Here is a 17,912-nt window from a genome sequence, read left to right as displayed (position 1 = left end):
CTCTCTGCCCTGGGCATGGCCACACCACGTGAGCCTGCTGGAACTACCACACCTAACTGTCCTGGCTAGGATTCACTCCGCTCCTCTAAAGCCCAGGGTTAACACAAACACAGCCACAGTCATCCTGCACGTAAAGCAGCTAGTCAGAAAGATTCCCCTTTGCAGGCCTCATTTACACAAGCATACTACCATAATTACACTACCATCATTACACTACCATAATTAACATTTTTAGTTTGGCAAGGTAGCCGACAACACCTACACTCTTGTCTCTGCAGCCCACAGATGTCACTGCAGCTGGCTGGACACTGCTACAGCCCAAGGGACATCCCTGCTGCTGAGGGACAGCCCTGCTGCCGGCAGGATGGGGCGGTGCAGGCCTGGGCGCCACAGCGCACACGTGCACCGTAGCAGTGCCATCTCGTGGCACGCCACAGGCCGCATCCTGACAGCCCCAGGCCACCCTGGGTGCCGCTGTCGCCCCTTGCCATGCCATGGCACCCGTTGGAGAGGCCAGGGCGGCGGTGGCTCTCCCATCGCTGGTGCTGCGGCTGAAGCAGGAGCAGCACACGGCGCCGGCTCACCCACCATAACAGCCCTGGATATGAACCGTCCTTCATGTTCCCCATTGTCCCCTTTATGGCTCCTGGGATGTCACCAAGATGTCCCCCTGTTCCCCTGGGCCAGACTCATTTGTCACCACTCCTCAGCAGCCAGCCGGGGGTTCGGCACACGCAGCCAGCACGGCGGCCTCGGGAACTCAGTGACTTTGCTGGTGCCTGACCCCGGCCACGTGTGCGGGGCTAGGGCCACGGTGCTGGCCGGGCTGGCTATGCCAGCGCTGCTGCGGGCCTGTGCGTGGTGCCAGGCACCCTCGGAGCTGTGTGCGGGCTGCGTGCCCCTGCTGGAAAGGCAAGCTGGGCCTGCTCCCGCAGCCGGCTCTCCCAGCAGATGCGGCTCGGCCTTCCCTGCTCCAGCGCCAACACCTTCTTACCGCCCCGCTTCGGCTCGCCAGCAGCCCTCCGCGCCCAGCTGCGGCAGGGCCTGCTCCTCCCGCGGGCATCAGCCGGGCCCTGCAGCGCAGGTCACGGCGGGCCCTGCAGCGGGGCCCTCCCCGGGCCGGCAGAGGGCGCGCGGGCTCCGCGGCGGCCCCGCTCCCCGGCCGGTGCGCGGCTGGGCGGCGGCGGGAACGGCCCCGGCCCCGGGGAATGCGCCCGCCCAGCCGGGCCGCGCCGAGCCGAGCCGAGCCGCACCGCGCCGAGCATTAGCGGCCGCTTGCACGGCGCAAGGGGACGCGCCACGGAGCCGTCCTTCTGCAGGCTGCGTTTTAATTGGCAAACGCGTCTTCATTAATTTTACCTCAATGTCATGATGTCACAGCTAGCAGTACCAGCCCCAAGCTAAATAAGCAATAAGCCTCATTTTTCAACACACAAACACATAAAGATGTCAGCTCAAACTGTTTACTAATTAACACTTAAAAAGACACAAATTAGATATGCGTGGCTAAGAGCAATTATAATCAAGACGAATTTCTCTAGTCATTTGGGAACTGAAAAAAATGCCTAATTGCTGGAACCAATGTTTTAAAAACTGAAATCATGCCAGTTAGCAAATATGTTCATTTAAAGAACATTTCATGTGACTGCACTCCGGAGAATTGACTACAAACATGAGAACAAGGAAAAATATTTCTGTATAAAATTAAAATTTTAAGCCCTTTTAGATGTACAACTTCTTCATCAAAACATATTCGCGAAGAGCAGCCCACGAAAACTCGTATCAATGAGGTGGTTAAACGCACCGCCTTCCCTGTCAGTTTAGGAGGAATGATTAATCCGAGATGCTGCTTTACTAATTAGCCTCTCCCCAGACTTTCCGCCCAACGCCCGGCTGCAGCGGGGGGGGGGGGGGGGGGGGGGGCCTCCGCCAGGCCCAGGGCACCCGCCGGCCGCGCACGCCGCTGCCCGCCCGGTCGCGGTGCCGCCCCGCCGCCCGCTCGGTGCTGTCCCGCTACCGGGACGGTCAGGCGCCGTGAGGCCACACCCGTGCGGCCCCGCTCCTCGGGGCCCGGCATCCACCAGAGCAGCGGCGGCCGCACGGCACCCTCGGCTCCAGCCCGCCGGCCCTCCGCTCCGCACCACTCCGCACCGCAGGGCTCCAGGTGCAGCCTGAGCACCCATTTGCAACAGCTTTCCCGAAAGGGCAGAGTCCATGCAGCTCACCTCGCAGGGTGCACACATCTGCAAATGCACGACAGAGAACAGTAACTCTTGGAATTCTTTGGGAATATTTTTTGCAAGCCATCTAGCTCCAGGGAAAATGTTCTTGCTGCTTTGGAAATCCAGAAGATTTGCTGTAATGGTGCTATTGCTTGCAAGGGAAATAAAGCCATGCAGAAATTCACAATATTTATATGCATAGCTATCTATGTACAGACAAGATGCTTCATCAAGGAATATGGGCTGCATAATTATACTTTTCATTACTCTGAAATGCACACAGCCTGTAACAGAACGGGAGGGTGCGGGGAGAGCCGGCAGGTATCAACCTCTCCTCCCAAGGCCACAAATGACGCCGGTGCCAGTGTCGCTGCACGCCACTGGCCTGCAAGGGGCATGGGGCAGGGCTGCACAGCCCCCCCCCCAACAGTGGTGCCCAGAGCTGCCGAGACCTCTCCTGCACCAGGCAACACGCAGAGGACAACAGAAGCAAATCCAACACCACTCTGCCCTCCCCCTGGCAAAAGGGGCCTGGGGCCCCATGGCCAGCTCCTGGCGTGAGTGGGGGGAAGGAGGCAGGCATGCAGAGGGGCTTGCAGCCCTGAGCACCCCTGGCTCACAGTGCGTGGGGCCCTCGTGACAGGCGCAGGCAGCCCCAAACAGAAGCAGGGCACACATGCCACACGGCAGGCCCACAGCGCCCAAGGCGGCAGGTCCTTCTGCTAGTGATTGCCCCCATTGGGCAGAACTGAGCCGCCGTCGGTGCTCCCCTGGCCCACTGGGTGCCTGGAAAGCCCTGGCAACTGAACACCTTCTTTTTGTACTCAGAAAAAACTTGCATCAGGAGAAGAGGATGGATTCAGGAAACTGGACTCACAACTGGAATCAGAAAGCGGAGAAGTCACGATGGGTCTGGAGGTTTTGCAACGCCATCTTCTTTCTCTCTGCCTTCAACCCAGCTGGCTGGCACAAGATATGTTTGTGACTGGTGGTACCCGAAGAAGCATGTGCTGCTGAAACAATTTTCCTCCTGGTCTGAGACTTCAGCTGAGAGGCAGCCCTTGCAGAGCAGGTGGCTCCTTGGCACCATGCAGCCCAAGTCACGCATATACCAAAACGCTCCTTCAAGAATGTGAGACCACCCTCAGACTGATAGATGTCTCTTCCCCGAGCTCCTAGAAGACTCACACTCACTGGCAGTGCAGCCCCATTTTCCTGGTAACGTTACCAGCACTATCAAACTGAAAAACGATGAAGGAGTTCACCTGACATTGCTTAGACAAGTTCATTTGCTTCCCTGAGACGCAAGAGGCAACCTAATACAGTGTCCTGTTTGTAACGTGTTTTGTTAATAAATGAGAAAGGTTAAATAGAAAGACATCTGGAATTAAACGGAGGGCAGCAGACTTTGCCATTAGATTCAGCATCTAAAGTACCTTCACCTGGCACAGATCACAAAGGACATCCCCAATTCTGAGCTTACTGTTTGAATCACGTTGACTTTTATCCACCAACAGTGACTTGTCGAAGTCAAAGAGAGGCCTTTTCTATAAGGGAAAGGATCTCACAACAAAGTGAACACAGCTCTCATGACACTTTTGCTTAGTGCCTGGCTGGCTACCTACCTCCTTTTCTATTTCTGCAAGAGTTTTGATTGTGATGCCCAAGAGATCAACTGGCTGCATCTGGCAAGAAAAAAAAACACAGAAATGTCAAATTCAGGTTTTGTTTTGTTTTTGTTTAAAGTCAGCAAATACTCTCTCACCAGAGATTTAGAGGCACCATCTGTAAACACGTGCATAATCCTTTTTCTCAGTCCACCACAAGAGTGAAGAAGCAGAAGGCGGGTTAGGAATAACAGCTCTAACGCCTTTCTCCCTAAGCGGGGACAGCTGACACTCATCTCGGTGTCACTTCACACAGGTAGTTCCTCAGCCATCTCCCTGCTGCAGCATGGCTGTTACTGCCACGCACTCTGTAACACCCTATGGATTTCATATGGCCACAGCACATAGGTGTGAGCAGCACCGGCTGTGAGCAGCCCTGACCAAACTGACCATATGGTGGCAATGGTGTCTAAAGGATCCGAGGGGAGGATTAGCACGACCTAATCTCTCTGCATTTGTCCTCGCGGCAGGGACTCCAGCTTTCTGGGAATAACGGCCCATAAACAACCCTTTCAGAAAGCAATGGTTGTGAAAAACTGCATCCGGCTGCACACGCAGGTTGTGTCAGCAGGAAGAAGAAAGCACAAAGTGGGAGCACAACATGAAAAATCAGATACAGCTGAGGCTTGGTGTTTGCCTTAACAGCTTCTTGTAAATTGATTTTTAAAGAGCTATTGTTTTAGGATCAAATGGATTGGGGAACTGGTAACGGGAGGTGGAGCCTCTGAGCTCTGGATCACCAACTTAAACTAGGACTGGCCCAGTGACACTCAAAAGTAATTCTGAAGCGGTATGGGGGTTTCTGTTTCAGCTGAGCAAACCTGCCCTGCCCAGGCCATTGTCGGCACCAAGCAGGCAGGACGCAGGATGCGGTGCCCTCCCGAGCTCCCCGCTGCCAGGCAGGAGCCCTGCCGCCAGCAGCACAGGCATGCCGAGCAGGACTCCACTCCAGGAGTGAACTCACTTAGAAACACGCCACATGAAAATAACCCAGCCTGTTTTGTTGCTGCAATTGAGACACTTTGGCTTGTATAATCTCCCATGCCAGAGGGCAATGGGAATCCTAAAATCGTTCTTCCACCCCTGCTCCTGCTCCCTGGAACCCAGCCGAGGTCCAGCTGTGGTGTCACTAGGACATATCCACCTCCGCAAACCTTACAGGCTGGAACTCGCAAACATGAGGGTGCAGCCTTCCCACCAAACTGGATTTTGGCCAGCACAGCTGTGGCAACCCTGCTATCCCGGGTCAGCTACAGCTGCTTGCGCTCCACCTGCAAAACCACCAGCGCCCACCAAGGGTGAGTAACTCTGGAAGATCCTTGCCCACGCGTGGCCACCCAGCTCTGCCCATGCAGGGTGCGGAGCCGCAAGAGCCACATGGCAGCTGCCATCACTAAGGTGCACCATGCCATTACCATTGCGTTGAACTTCTGGGGCACAAAAGGGAAGCTGTAAAGCTGACTGCACTATGCCATCTCCACAGCAGGTTAAATCTAGGAGAGCTGTTCATTTGCAGCTTTCTTTACAATCTAAGCTAAGAAATTAGGTATGTTTCCAGCACCAGAGTCCCACTGACATTCCTGTTTCTGGTGGTGATAAATCTTCAAGTCCTGGGACAATTCAGTTTTAGAAGTAATCTGGCAAAAGCCATTCCCACCCTATGGGAAAGTATTGTGAAGCACAACCTTGGGTCATCTCAAGCACTAGGTACGTATTAGGCCCCACTAAAGAAAAGCTCCCAGAAACGGGTAGTTTGTGTTGATGCTTTGTGATCGTTCCTCATGCAAAGATGAATTTTAGACACTGGGAGAACAAAGAAGGCAACTCACCCCTTCAGGAGCACAGGCAAACTTCTCTGAAATCATAAAAGGCACTCCATCCATTGCTGAAAGGGACAAAACGAGTAGACATGTCACATTTCCAGCTGACTTTGACATGCAACTTCACACATTCCCAGTGACAGATCAGGTATTCATGGCATTGACACATGATTGATACCTCATAGAAGTTATTGCCAGGCTTTTCCTCCCTCTAACCTGTCAGTGGTTTCTCTCCGTTCGAGTCACAGCTGGGTTAGTCCCTACCAAATCAGGAATTCAATAAACCCTCCCTGCTCTATCCATATACAATCTCATACACTCAATGCTGAGTCTTCCAATTTGGTTCAGCTGCTCAAACAGGGCAGTATTTGAAACTGAAACTAAATACACACAGTTTAAGAGGACAGACATCTGTTTACCAGTACCACACAGAACCATTTGAGCAAAGCCGGTGGTGTCTGAGCAAGAGGCTAAGGACCATACCTCGTTCAGGGGACACACACCTCCCCACGGCAGTCAGTACTACTGCCTGGGCAGGATGAAATCAAAAATCCAGGGCCAAGCACCTTCCCCGGCCTGGCTCCTGCCAGGGCAAACCCAACAGCGAGCAATGGATCTCAGACACTTGCAAACCACATCTGGAGGATGTAAACCAGTGGAATATGAAGACAGACACAAGGACATCACAGCACACAGAACAGCCTTGTATCACTGGGTCAACTCTGTAGCACAACCTCGCTGACACCAAGAGGCTGGTTTGCCTTTATATTGTCTGGTGTATTCTTCTTAGTGCAATGAAGTTCAGTGTTTCTGTCTTGCTATCACCACCTCAGAAAAGTCACAGAATGCCTCCCACAAGACGTGTCAGTACAAGGGAGACACTTATTTTTAAAACATGTAACTCAGCAATTTCCACACAAGACTGAAAAGGGCACATTTCTAAGGCAGAGTGCAGCCCCAAACACACCCCCTTTATTTCTGTTACGTCTTTAACATTCTAAGTCTTTAAATTTCAGCTTTGAAAGAAATGAAAACTTCAAACTAGAGCAAATTTAAGCCCTGAAATGCCCTCAAGTAATCCTCAAATAGGGTTTTCTTTCACAAAGCATCCGCACCCAGGAACCCAGTGTTTCTCCGCTTGCTGTTTGTGACTTCCATCAGCACCAATGAGTTACCACATTAGTGATTTAACAAGGGTTACTAAGCATACTTAGCATTTTACATTTACTTTGTGTATTTTTGACTTAAAAACCCCCTCCACTGGAGTTATTTCATTATTAAAGGTGTTGTGTGGCAGCCACAGTGCTACACGAAACAAAAGGAAGCAGATAAAAACCAGCATCACCAAATCCAGGAAGTTTTGAACCTGAAAGACCATCTGCATTTGTTATCCCGACAGAAACCTGCTTTGATCAGTCACACGCCGGCTTTTGTAAAGTAATTTAAAGAATAAGCTGCAATGAGCGTGCGTGCTCTCGCGGCAGCCCCCGCTGGACTGCCTCCATCCGTCCTTCGGTCCTTGAGCACTCCAGTCCTCTCAGAGCTCAAAACTGCAGAGCAAAGCAGCAGATGAAAGCAGGGTGTGCCAAAGGCTCAGCAGCGCAATTAGCACTCTCCTAAACAAACGAGCTTCAACAGAGCTGTAATTAAGCAGGCCTGTAATTAAGTATATGCCCTTTATCATAACGATCATGCTTAAAAATGGCATGATGCATGGAAGTGTGTTATTAATGCTGCACTCCCAAAGCGCAGGAGCGTGCACAGGAGCCAGCGTGTCAGGCCCGTCACTAGGCTGCTGGTAAAATACATTAAAGGGAGAAATCGGAAAATAACACACTCATTCAATGGCTCTGTTCACAGCCAGGCACTAGGAGTCACAAGGATTTAAATACCCACCAATTCAGGAAACTTTATGGGACTCAAGCACCAGGCTGCCACAGCCGGCTGCCTCCCCAGTGCCGGGAGGGTGGCAACCTTTGCCCCACGGCTTGGCCGAGCTCCAGGAGCCCCCGGTGCCGGCCAGTGGGGAACCCTCCCCCCCCAACACGTGGGGACCAGCTGCTCATCCCTTGCCTCTGCTTCCAGGCTGGACAATGGCCCTGGACAAAGGAACCACTTTGGAGGAAGGACACCCTTGTGTCCCCCACCTCGCCCTGGGAGGTGCTGCCTGCCCTCCAGCAGCACTGGCCACAGGAAGGGAGAGATTCAAAGCTGCTGCCTCATTTTTTTCCACATTCACAAGGACTTCAGGAATGAGGCACCCAGCTTCCTTTTAAGAGTGTATATACAAATCCAAGAAGGTTAACAAATGCAGCGACAACTTGTTCCAGCACAACACTGAACCGTCTCACATTAACATTAGCTTTTACGTCATGTCAACAAGACTGCATCATGCTTTGAACAAAACCATGCTGCTTCCAACAAAACTCCAGCTGCAGCAATGCCTTTTTGCAGTGATTTTACAGGGGAGGCTCAGTGCTGCGTACCCCTGCCCGCTGCACAGCCCCTCGCCGCAGCAGGGCCAGGTGCTGTCCCGAGGCCAGGCTGCAGCACCGGTCCCTCCCTGCACTCTGCAGTGCGTACCTCCCGGGCAGCGCCAGCTCCTGCACCACCGCAGCTCCCGGGCAGCGCCAGCTGCTGCACCACCAGCTCAGCAGCACGTGCCCAGCCCTGGCAGACACCTCTCCCCGCACAGGACCCATCTCTCCATGTTTCCCATGTGCAGCATGGCTGTGCGGCACTAGCAGCAGTGCTGCCGTGATGGGGCTGCACATGAGCAAGCTTGCATTCAAAGCGTATGGGTTGACCCCTTCAAAGCACTCCCCCTGCCCCCAGCTCACCAAGACTTGCAGAAGAGCGAAGGAGGTAATGGCAGGAAGCGATCTCCAGGGCCCAGCATCTCCAGCAACAGGCAGGGCAGAGCTCCCGTCGCTGCACTGCGGTCTGCCGGGGTGTCTGGCACCTGGGTCTAGGCACGGGTGCCATCGCTCCCGCTGTGCACCACCAGACAGTATGCTACTACCATTTACAGCAGCCAGTTACTTTCATAATAAAATTAAATGAAACCAGAAATGTAGGAGGCTTTTAATTCCATGTCCCTTGTTCTGATGTACTGTAAATAAACATCATCAGCAGCCTCTGATTCCTCCCTTTTTCCTTTCCCACCTCCTCCCCGTTGCTTTTGAGGCATTCCTGGCAGTCTCTGATGAGCAGAGCGCTGTGCTGCGATTCTGCCCAGTGTTACCATTGCCAGGGCCAACGTCAAGACTTACCAGCCAGGCTCTGGCCTGGAGCTGCAGTTCTTGTTTTAGTCTGGCCAAGAGCTATTCAGCACTTCTCAATGTCAATTTGTGCCACGTTCAAGACCAGCAGACAGTAACACAAAGGGATAAAAAGAAATCGGTGCCGGCGAATGATAAAGTACAGCTCTCTTTCCAAAGGCAACCTGCACCGATTCAGAACAGAAAAGGTGGGCAAGATCACATTTTTACAGCATTACCATCAGTAGTGTTACTCATACCACTACACGAGTAAGCTCATGCACTGACCCACATAGGTTTTAACATTTTAAAAGACTGTGACTTTAAAATATTTTTAATACCTATAGGACATTTGTACCTTGCACGTTTCATTTAAAGCCTGCTTGCACAGGTAGACAAAGCTGCTCCAAGCCAGGCCAGCAGCAGGGCCAGCGGGAACACCACCTCCACCAGTGTGTTCCAAGGCAGCCACAGCCCTTGAGTGGTTGCAGCTCCTGACCCTGCACATGGAATTGCTGCTCGGCTGCAGAGCCTCACCTGCCAGGAGGATGCCGGGGGCCCAGCATGGAGGGGCTGGATCCACGAGGCAGCAGGTTCTCCCCGTGCAACTATGAGCACAGCATCTGCAACACATTAGGGAGGTGCCTGCACTCTTCTCCCTCCGACCAGAACAAACTAAAAAGGGATTTCAGAAAGGTGGCTTCTGTCTGCCAGGAGCAGCTCCTCCCTGAGGGTCACATCCAATTAGCCTACTGCAATTAGATAAAAGAGTTGAAAGGAGCCAGCGGCAGCAGGGAGGAGGCCAGAGAGGTGAGAGGCAGGGGAGCATGCCACCCTCTTCATCGGGGCAGGACCACTGAAAAGCACAACCAACTTTCAACCAGTGGCTGCTTCTTCATTACCATTCACTAAGACTTACTCTCAGCCCTTAAAGGGCAGGCCACAAAACTGTGCTCTATAAATACAACTTGTTAGCTTGCTTGGAAATTCTCTCTTTAATCTGAAAAAGTACTGTCACCTTCCCCTAAGCACACGATAGATGCTGACTTCTGTGCTGTAGACTCCAAGTAAATCTCAGTTGTCAAATTAGTAATTCATCTTTCTTGAATAACTATATTTTTAGCAAAGCTACCAGATTTAAATAATCAGACCTGCCAATGCTACCCTAATTTAAACATGCTGACGAACTTTCACAGGCAGCATCAGCTAACATAATGAGTTTCTGGATGACAAAGAACTTCAGACCATAGTTCTCTACACTACCCAGCGTAATAAGCACTTGTTCTTTTCTACTATGCGCACATAAAAGAGGAATCTAAATAATAATTGCTGTAATTATCTTGAAAAATATGTGGTGATTAATGGTGATTATGAAAATCTGTATAATTGTTCATTGAAATCTTCAATGATCAGATGCTTTCTTGAAACAACCATTAATGAAGAACTTCGGAACACAAAAAGCATCAAAACCCAAGCCAAGCTCCTGACCATTTGAAGCGAGTGAGGATGCGATTGCAGAACATGCCTGGCTCAGCTTCACCCCTCCCATGAACTCTATGCAAGAGGTTCTGCGATGTCCGTGATGTGACGCATATGTCATTGCGGTTCAAAGCACGAAGTTCAACCTGTTATTTATGCAAATAATTAATTACTCTTGTATCCAACTAGCAGTTTGTCATGACACATTAATGACTTGATAGACTTCTATGAACTAGTGAACACAGGACAGCAGAGCGCTTTTATCGTCATTTAATTTAAAAACGATCCTGTGTGAAATTATCTAGTCGTGAGTGATGGAAGCATAAAGAACAGACTCAGCAAAGCTTCTTTTGGATCATTGCTTTATTAATGGTAACGTCAGGGAAATGAAAAATGCTAACATTGTCATATTTAGCTCCTGGGTATAGATGAATAGCTGCCTCAGTGCTTGGCGGGTTCAGTTTGCACACTGCACTGAGCGCTAATTCTTCACACCACTATTGTGGGGATACACAGCCATGGAAGAGTTTATATACCTCAACTCCCAAGGAAATAACAGCTGTTTCTGCATTTAAATTCTCACCATAAGGTTTTATAGCTTTGGATTTCTTTACTGCTATTTTTGTATGGCCTTTTACACTTGAATTTTCAACTGCTGATATTAAAAATATTTAAATCAATCAATCCCTTGCAAAACATTTTCCCACATGACTCTGAAAACTAAGCATTGCTAATCCAAACCAACAAAAAAACCCCAACGCTGAATGTACTATTGCCACCTTTAAAATTCAAATGATCTTAGATTTTAGAAAGAGCTTTCTGTAATACTGCAAAAGTCTTCAGATTTTCCCCAGACCTGAAATGCTAGCAGAGTGTTTATGTTTTACCAAGATGAGTATCTCATAAACCAGCCTACAGCAATACCATAAACCCAGCAAAGCTCACCTGTTTAGAGAAAACTTAATTTTCAGCTCCATGACACCAGAGGAACTTGGTAGCGGGTAAAAGCCAGGGGGCCGGCAGAGAGTGCAGGCACAGCAGCGATCGGGCTGGGCGGCTGCTCGCACCTGCCCAGGGCAGCCACGGTTAGACCGGAGGGACATGCGAGCCCCTGCCCTGCGCGGACACCAAGGGCACCCACCAGAAGAGCTTGATGCTGCCCCAGCACGCAGCCCAGCCTCGCGTGGGTGGGAGGGCACCCCAGCAGGGAGGACCCCTCCGAACGCGGTTTCCACGTAAGTGAGAAAGTGCAGCCCACGTGCAAGCCTTGTCCCCCAGGCCGAGGAGGGCAAGAGATGGCTCTCACCATCAGAAGCGGTGCCCTGCACGGGGTGAGGCGGCGACTCGGCTATGGAATCACCCCACAGCACATGGAGACGGTTCTTATCCAGGGAATGGCCACTCTCTGCGATCGTGACTGTGAACTCAGGGTGACAGCGCTAGGCTGATGGCTTTTCAAGGAACAGGACAGGGATCTCCCAAGCCCTTGCAGGACACACAGGCCGCCGGCTCCAGCACCTGCCCGTCCAGCCAGCACACCAGGACTCACGCTGCTACCTGGGCTGGCTGACCAGCCACGGCGGGTCAGGGCAGGCTGGGCAGGGAGGGACCAGGACATCACCCCCTTCACACTCCCTCCCAGCTTTGGCTCCTATTTGCGCCTCTCTGCTTCCCACTGAGTGCCCTGGCACAAGCTCTGCACACCTGAGCCTTTACACCCGCGCGTGGAGTGTACAGCACACGACACCTGCATGAACCCAGGCACGTTCTGTGATCTCAGTACAGGGGGAAGTCATTCAGAAATATGGAAAAAAAGTTTTACAACAGTCTGCAACGCATCAAGAGAAGGATGCAAGCTTTTCAAAATAAACCACACTCTCTATAATGTACAGCTAAGCCTCCTACTTCTGTATTTCTGTACACAGTAATTTAAATAGCAGTCTGAATAGTAAACATGTGTGTGTGCTCTCTGCGCTACCGGGCACCGAGTCCCAGATGGAACACCACCACTCTGCATTTCCAAATCACTAATGATAGCAAAACCTCAGGGGAAAAACAAAAGCAAACTCTCCCGTGAGCTCCTGCCAAGCCGGCTGCTATCGGGAACGCTGCAACTGCCCCAGGCTGCGCTTCCCAGCTGCAGACACCCCCTCCAAAACACACACGCTTCTTTATTTAATAAAGGACCCAAATATTAAGACATTAACCCTGTTTCTTCTGGCTGCTCTCCAGCCCCTTTCCAGCCTATCCAGAGCAGCCCCACAGTAAGAGACCGCTTGAATGAGGGGCAGGGGATCGCTGAGCCACCCCCAGCCCAGCAGATCGCCACGATGCAACAAACCAGCTGCAGCCCCGCTGCACCTCCAAGACATATTGCAGTTTACGTTGTTGCTTGGGCTCGCCATCTGTGCTGCTCCTGCAGAGGCCATCGCTGATGGCTGCCCAGGGGATCAGCAGGTCGCCAGCCCTGTGCGGCCCCTCGTTAGTCGAACACACTGAGAGGAGACCAGAGCAGTCAGGATGGTCCTGTGCTCCGTGCAAGCAACTGGCACCATGTGCTCGGCTGGCAGCGCCGTGTGGGCTCTGCCCACACCCCCAGCCCTGGAGGTGCCTCCAGCAGCCCCTGGCTGGACCGTGAGCAAGGGTGCAGGGCTCAGCCTCCCGCCTCTCTCCTTGTTCAGCTCCACTGGACCAAGGCACAAGCCCAAGTGCATGAGATGGCCCCGAAGCATCGCACCCAGCTCTGGGGGTGGCTGCGCTGTTGGTCCCGCAGCTCCTAAGGGAGCAGGAGCTCGCACCAGGGAGCTGCCGCAGGGCAGCAGCGCTGGGAACGCCCCGGCCCCGTGCCCTGTGCCCAGGCCTGGGCAGTGGGATGGCGGCAGCACTGAACCACATGGTGCTCAGTGAGGGGAGCGGGAGAGCAGGGGCCTCCCAGGCTGTGGAAGGAAACCTCCATGATGGGAAAGGTTTACAGCTTTCCTGTTCGTCTTGAAAAGACTTTGATTAAAAAAACAGACCTGGACTAAATTTTCATTTTTGCTAATTTGATTGTCAGCCTTGATTTTCTCTGTTTCCTGCATAGCTCACGACATGGCACAATTAGTTCTTTACTGCTAGATCAAGCCACGAAAACACTTGAGAAAATACTCCTGGTTTTGATTATTTTCTTTTTTAAATAAAGCGAAGGTTAAGTACTGCATGGTGATGGCTAAGTAGTACCTCAGCGCTGTGCCTGTATCAGCACCAGAGAACATGGAGAGACTTCAAACAAGCTCTTCAAATTGCAAGTGTTTAGGAGCTCTTGATTTTATTATTTTTTAATAAAATGTCCCCTTTGAAGTCTCCGCACCACACTAAACTTCAAAGATCACACCTAAGCATGTGCTACTTCCAAGCAACAACCCTTAATTAATTAGACCAGAGCAGATACAAAACAGGGCACTGGTGCGGGGCTGCAGCAGAGCTGGGGCAGGTCCCGCTCGAGGACAGGAGGCAAAGTGGAGGCACTGCTCCAGCCTCTGCGCAACGCTGTCGCGCTGAAGAGAAACACAGACGCTTTTCAATTACTTTCAGCTCTAGCTGTAATGATAGACAGACTCCTTGGAAGTCATTAAACATGTAATGTCTGTCTGCCGCAGAGAGGCATGGAGGTGCAGGCAGGCAGGACTTGGGCTGGAGCAGGCAGTTGCAAAAAGCATCTCAGGAAGCACCCACAATAGCTGCAGTGTTCCCCGGCCGGTGGCTGTAAATTTCTCCCTCTTGATGAGAGAAACATCCTGTTGGGTAACGGCTGCTTCCTCCCAGCTATAGTATTTTTTGCACTTCAGTCATTTCAGTACTGCAAGTTAGGAGCAGGGTATATTAAAGAAACACACACTGCATTTTGTTACAATATCTGGCCCTGGTAACTTTGCTTTTCCTTTGCTGAGACACCTACAGAGGTGTGAACAGCAGCAGGAAGGTTGTCACTGCGAGGGTACTGGGCTCTCCAACTTGAAAACCTCTGGATGGGGGCCAGGTCACCAAGCAGTGGCAGACGCTCACTCTTGCAACAGCTGCCAACCTGGCTGTGTGAATTCCAGCTGTGTGCTCAGCGACCAACATCTGTCCCACAAGGCTCCCTGGGGAGATAAAGGTGCACAGCACCCTCTCTTAACATGGTTTTGTCTTAAGGGACTTTAGCTTTTTTAAACACACAGGCAACTTTTTGCTTCCAATAAAAGCAGAGAAAGAAAGACTGATCAGCTGTCCCGAAAGCACCACGCTCTCCGTATCATGGGCACCCCTAAACATGAGTGGAAAGCAGAAACTCACCAACGAGCACAGCTACAAAGGACCTGGGACTCCCATCTCCTGCCCTGGAACACACTGATGCACAGAAACTGATCCCACCATCCAATGATGTAACGCTTATCTAGCCAGAAGAGCCTTGACAAGGACCCAAAGCTGAGGTCTTCAGTGCAGGAGAGGATGGCAGTACGGCAGGGGCGATGGCCATGCTGCACAGATACAGCCCAGCTGCGGGAGGCTGTACCTAACACTGAGGTTTGGGGAGCCGAAAAGATGGGGGGGACATTTCCTCGTTCTCCCAACACGGGGGACACATTTCCTCGTCCTCCCAACCGCCAGAACACGGAGCCATGGCCCCCACAGAGCCAAAAGCCCTTCTGTGGGAGGAAATCCACCATGCCACTGCACGGCAACTCAGGATCCCGATCTCCTAATGTAATTTAATTTTTAAGTGCTCAGAGTCATTAGTGGAGCCACATATTTCTATCAGGTAAATTTCATTTGCATATGCAAATTATATCTAAATACACTGCACCATTAATATGATCACTAATTACATAATAATAGTCACCAATCTCCACACAGATCAAACTTACAGTTTTGTAGCTATTAAGGAAATTGTGCTTTGTAATTAAGATAATCTTCATTTCCAGATGCTAATTAACTATATAATAATTAGCTTCTTTTGCTAATGCAAATTAAGTATTTTCATCCTTATTGGTAAAAGAGTTGCTTATCACTTAAAAAAGAGACAACCTAGAAATAATTCCTCCTCCCCCTTAAAGGTGAAAAGGTAACTCCATTTTTATCAGTCTCATTTGCGAATGCAAATTAGCCCTGATTAATCAAGTCACAGATAAATGCACCCGTCTCGTAGCATGGCCGGCTGCCTGGAGCTTCCTTCCTGCCCTGGGAGGACAGGGCCCGTTGGCAGCCCACAGGAACACCCGGCTGGCCGCAGCTCCTCTCCTGTGGGTGCCGGGCCAGTCCTGTGGCGTGAGGCCGAAGGCCCCAGCCCTGGGAGTGGCGTGCCGCCTGGCCAGGCGGAGGACAGCTGTGACAGCGTGCGGCTCGTCCCACGGAGCCACTGAGTTGCTGAGGAGCGGCAGCGGGCACGAGGGGCAGGCGGTGGCGACTAACGACCTACCTGCTGAGGAGCAGCCGCTGCCAGCCAGCCAGGCCGCCTTGGCAGGACTCAGCCTCGGCTGCAGAGCATTCATCATCTGCTAAACCAATCCACCCGCTCCGCACCACCATTTGTCATTAATTATGCTAATCAGCAAACCATTACTCTCTGATGACACCACAGCACTTATTAGCTAGTTATGGCTTTTCAAAAGCACAGCTTATTGTGTATGTAAGTGCTGCGCATACATTAGCCTACAGGGAAGAAATGTCCAATTATGAAAAGAAGAAATTTGCTATTATCTCCCTCTAACAAACCAATTTAGTAATTATAAAAGTCTCTGAACTCAGAAGGATTTTTTAAGAAGAGCTGAGTGATGAAACCGGAAAATTTTGTTTGCAATAACTTTCTGAGTTGGAACTAAAGCGACAATAGGGGAATGAACATTTTTATTATCGCAATTACAATTCTTGCATCTTAACTTTAGATGATCAAAAAAGCAGAATTTATCTGAGAGCACGATTGTATTTGGCTCTTTCCTTAAAGTGCTTGATTTGTTTATTTTAGTGGATTCACAACCAGATTTGCGTAACACGCTACCAATATTTACACAGGTTTAGCCTGTTCTCAACCTACAGTTCACTGAATCATTTAGGTTGGAAATGACCTTTAAGATCATCAAGTCCAGCCGTTAACCCAGGAACTGCCAAGTCCACCACTAAACCTACAAGTGGATACACGAGCCAAACCACCCCTACTAAGCCCTTGCACGGCCAGGACACAAGGTATGAGCCGGTCGAAACAACAGTGCCAGGGCGCAGGGACTGCATGTGCCAGGAGCGCGCAGCAGAAGAGCGGGGACGCAGCCCGATGCTTACAGAGCTAAATGGATTGGAGGGGGTGTGCGAAGACTCAATTGAAAAACGGCCTTGTTGGAACATCCAATTCATTTACAATTCCTAAGTTGTTTTGCTCACTGCAAGAGGAATACCACTAGTTTTAGAAGCTTAATATGTGTTAAGAGCTCATTAATATCATCACAGTAAATGGGCCTATTAAAACATCTTTAAGCAATATCTGAACATAAATCTCCCTAAACTATATTTAATGACTGTACTTAAGATACATTATATGCAAGTCTTAATGAGACATTAGATAGCATTTTGAAGATTAAAATTAGAGAATCCATATAAAGTCTGTCCACTTAATGTAGCCTTAAGCTACACTGATGAAAAGCATTACTACCAAATTATTACTTCATTAGAACAAATATTTTCTAATCATTTCTGATTTATGCCATTGGTTGTCTCCATATATATTTTTGTATATATACAAAAGTATTCACAAAACAATTTTCTAGTTCCACAGGAGATGTGAGAAATTTTGAGCTTTCTAATGGTTGAGTTAATTACTTGTCTTTTTTTCTACTGAGTTAAAAATAAGCACTCCTTATAAAAGTCCATTTACTGTATCCCCACTTTTCTAATTTAATTGGAGACTTTAATTCCATTAACCACAAGGTCATTTTTTAAACATTTGCTTTTTTGCTTTCCAAAGATTAGTAAGATGCCTTGTGCTTGGCCCCAACTCTCCCTTCAGCCCCTCAGCAGAGCTCTAAGAGTGGCGGCAGCAGAGACCCCCAGACAAAGCCCAGCCAAAGGGACAAGCAGGACCCTTGCACCACCAGGGCACCCGCTGCCTGTGGGCAAAGGTGCCACAACCCTGGGTCTGGCCAGAGGGAGGAAAACGGAGCAAACTCACACAAGCCTCCGTTGGCAGGACACAGCACAGCATGGGATGGGACACGATGCCAGAATTAACCAGGGCCCCACATTACTCTTGGACAAACCCGCAGCAACGTGTGAATGCCCGTCACAGCATCTTGCCTGCTCCGGCAGGACCGAGAGCAGCTGTGGGACCACCCTGCCCACAGCACGCCTGTGGACGGCACCCGCTGCCGGGACCCGGTGGCCGGCTGGGACAGCGAGGCAGCGGCACACCTCCTCCCAGTGAGTCGCCACCAAAACGAATTACAATAAACTTATTAG

General features: G+C 50.7%; 1 protein-coding gene across 5 annotated transcripts in view; it reads right to left on the bottom strand.

Moving 5' to 3' along the window:
- The window catches only part of MVB12B (multivesicular body subunit 12B), a 68,817-nt gene that overhangs the window by 5,024 nt on the left and 45,881 nt on the right, over positions 1-17,912 (bottom strand). For 4 of the 5 annotated variants that reach the window (XM_040605414.1, XM_040605417.1, XM_040605415.1 and 1 more), the window contains 3 exons: positions 5,719-5,774; positions 3,848-3,907; positions 1,450-2,243 (listed from right to left, as the gene is read on the bottom strand). In XM_040605414.1, the coding sequence (XP_040461348.1) occupies positions 1,821-2,243; positions 3,848-3,907; positions 5,719-5,774 (539 nt within the window). In that variant the 3' untranslated portion in view covers positions 1,450-1,820. Of the gene's footprint in view, positions 1-1,449; positions 2,244-3,847; positions 3,908-5,718; positions 5,775-17,912 lie in introns of those variants that run through there. The other variant, XM_040605418.1, reaches the window with a different exon arrangement.

This window comes from Falco naumanni, chromosome 9 (genome assembly GCF_017639655.2).
Source record: "Falco naumanni isolate bFalNau1 chromosome 9, bFalNau1.pat, whole genome shotgun sequence".
Classification (NCBI taxonomy): Eukaryota; Metazoa; Chordata; class Aves; order Falconiformes; family Falconidae; genus Falco; species Falco naumanni.
The sequence above is the reverse complement of the archived record's forward strand: the minus strand, read 5'-3'. Positions and strand labels throughout refer to the sequence as shown.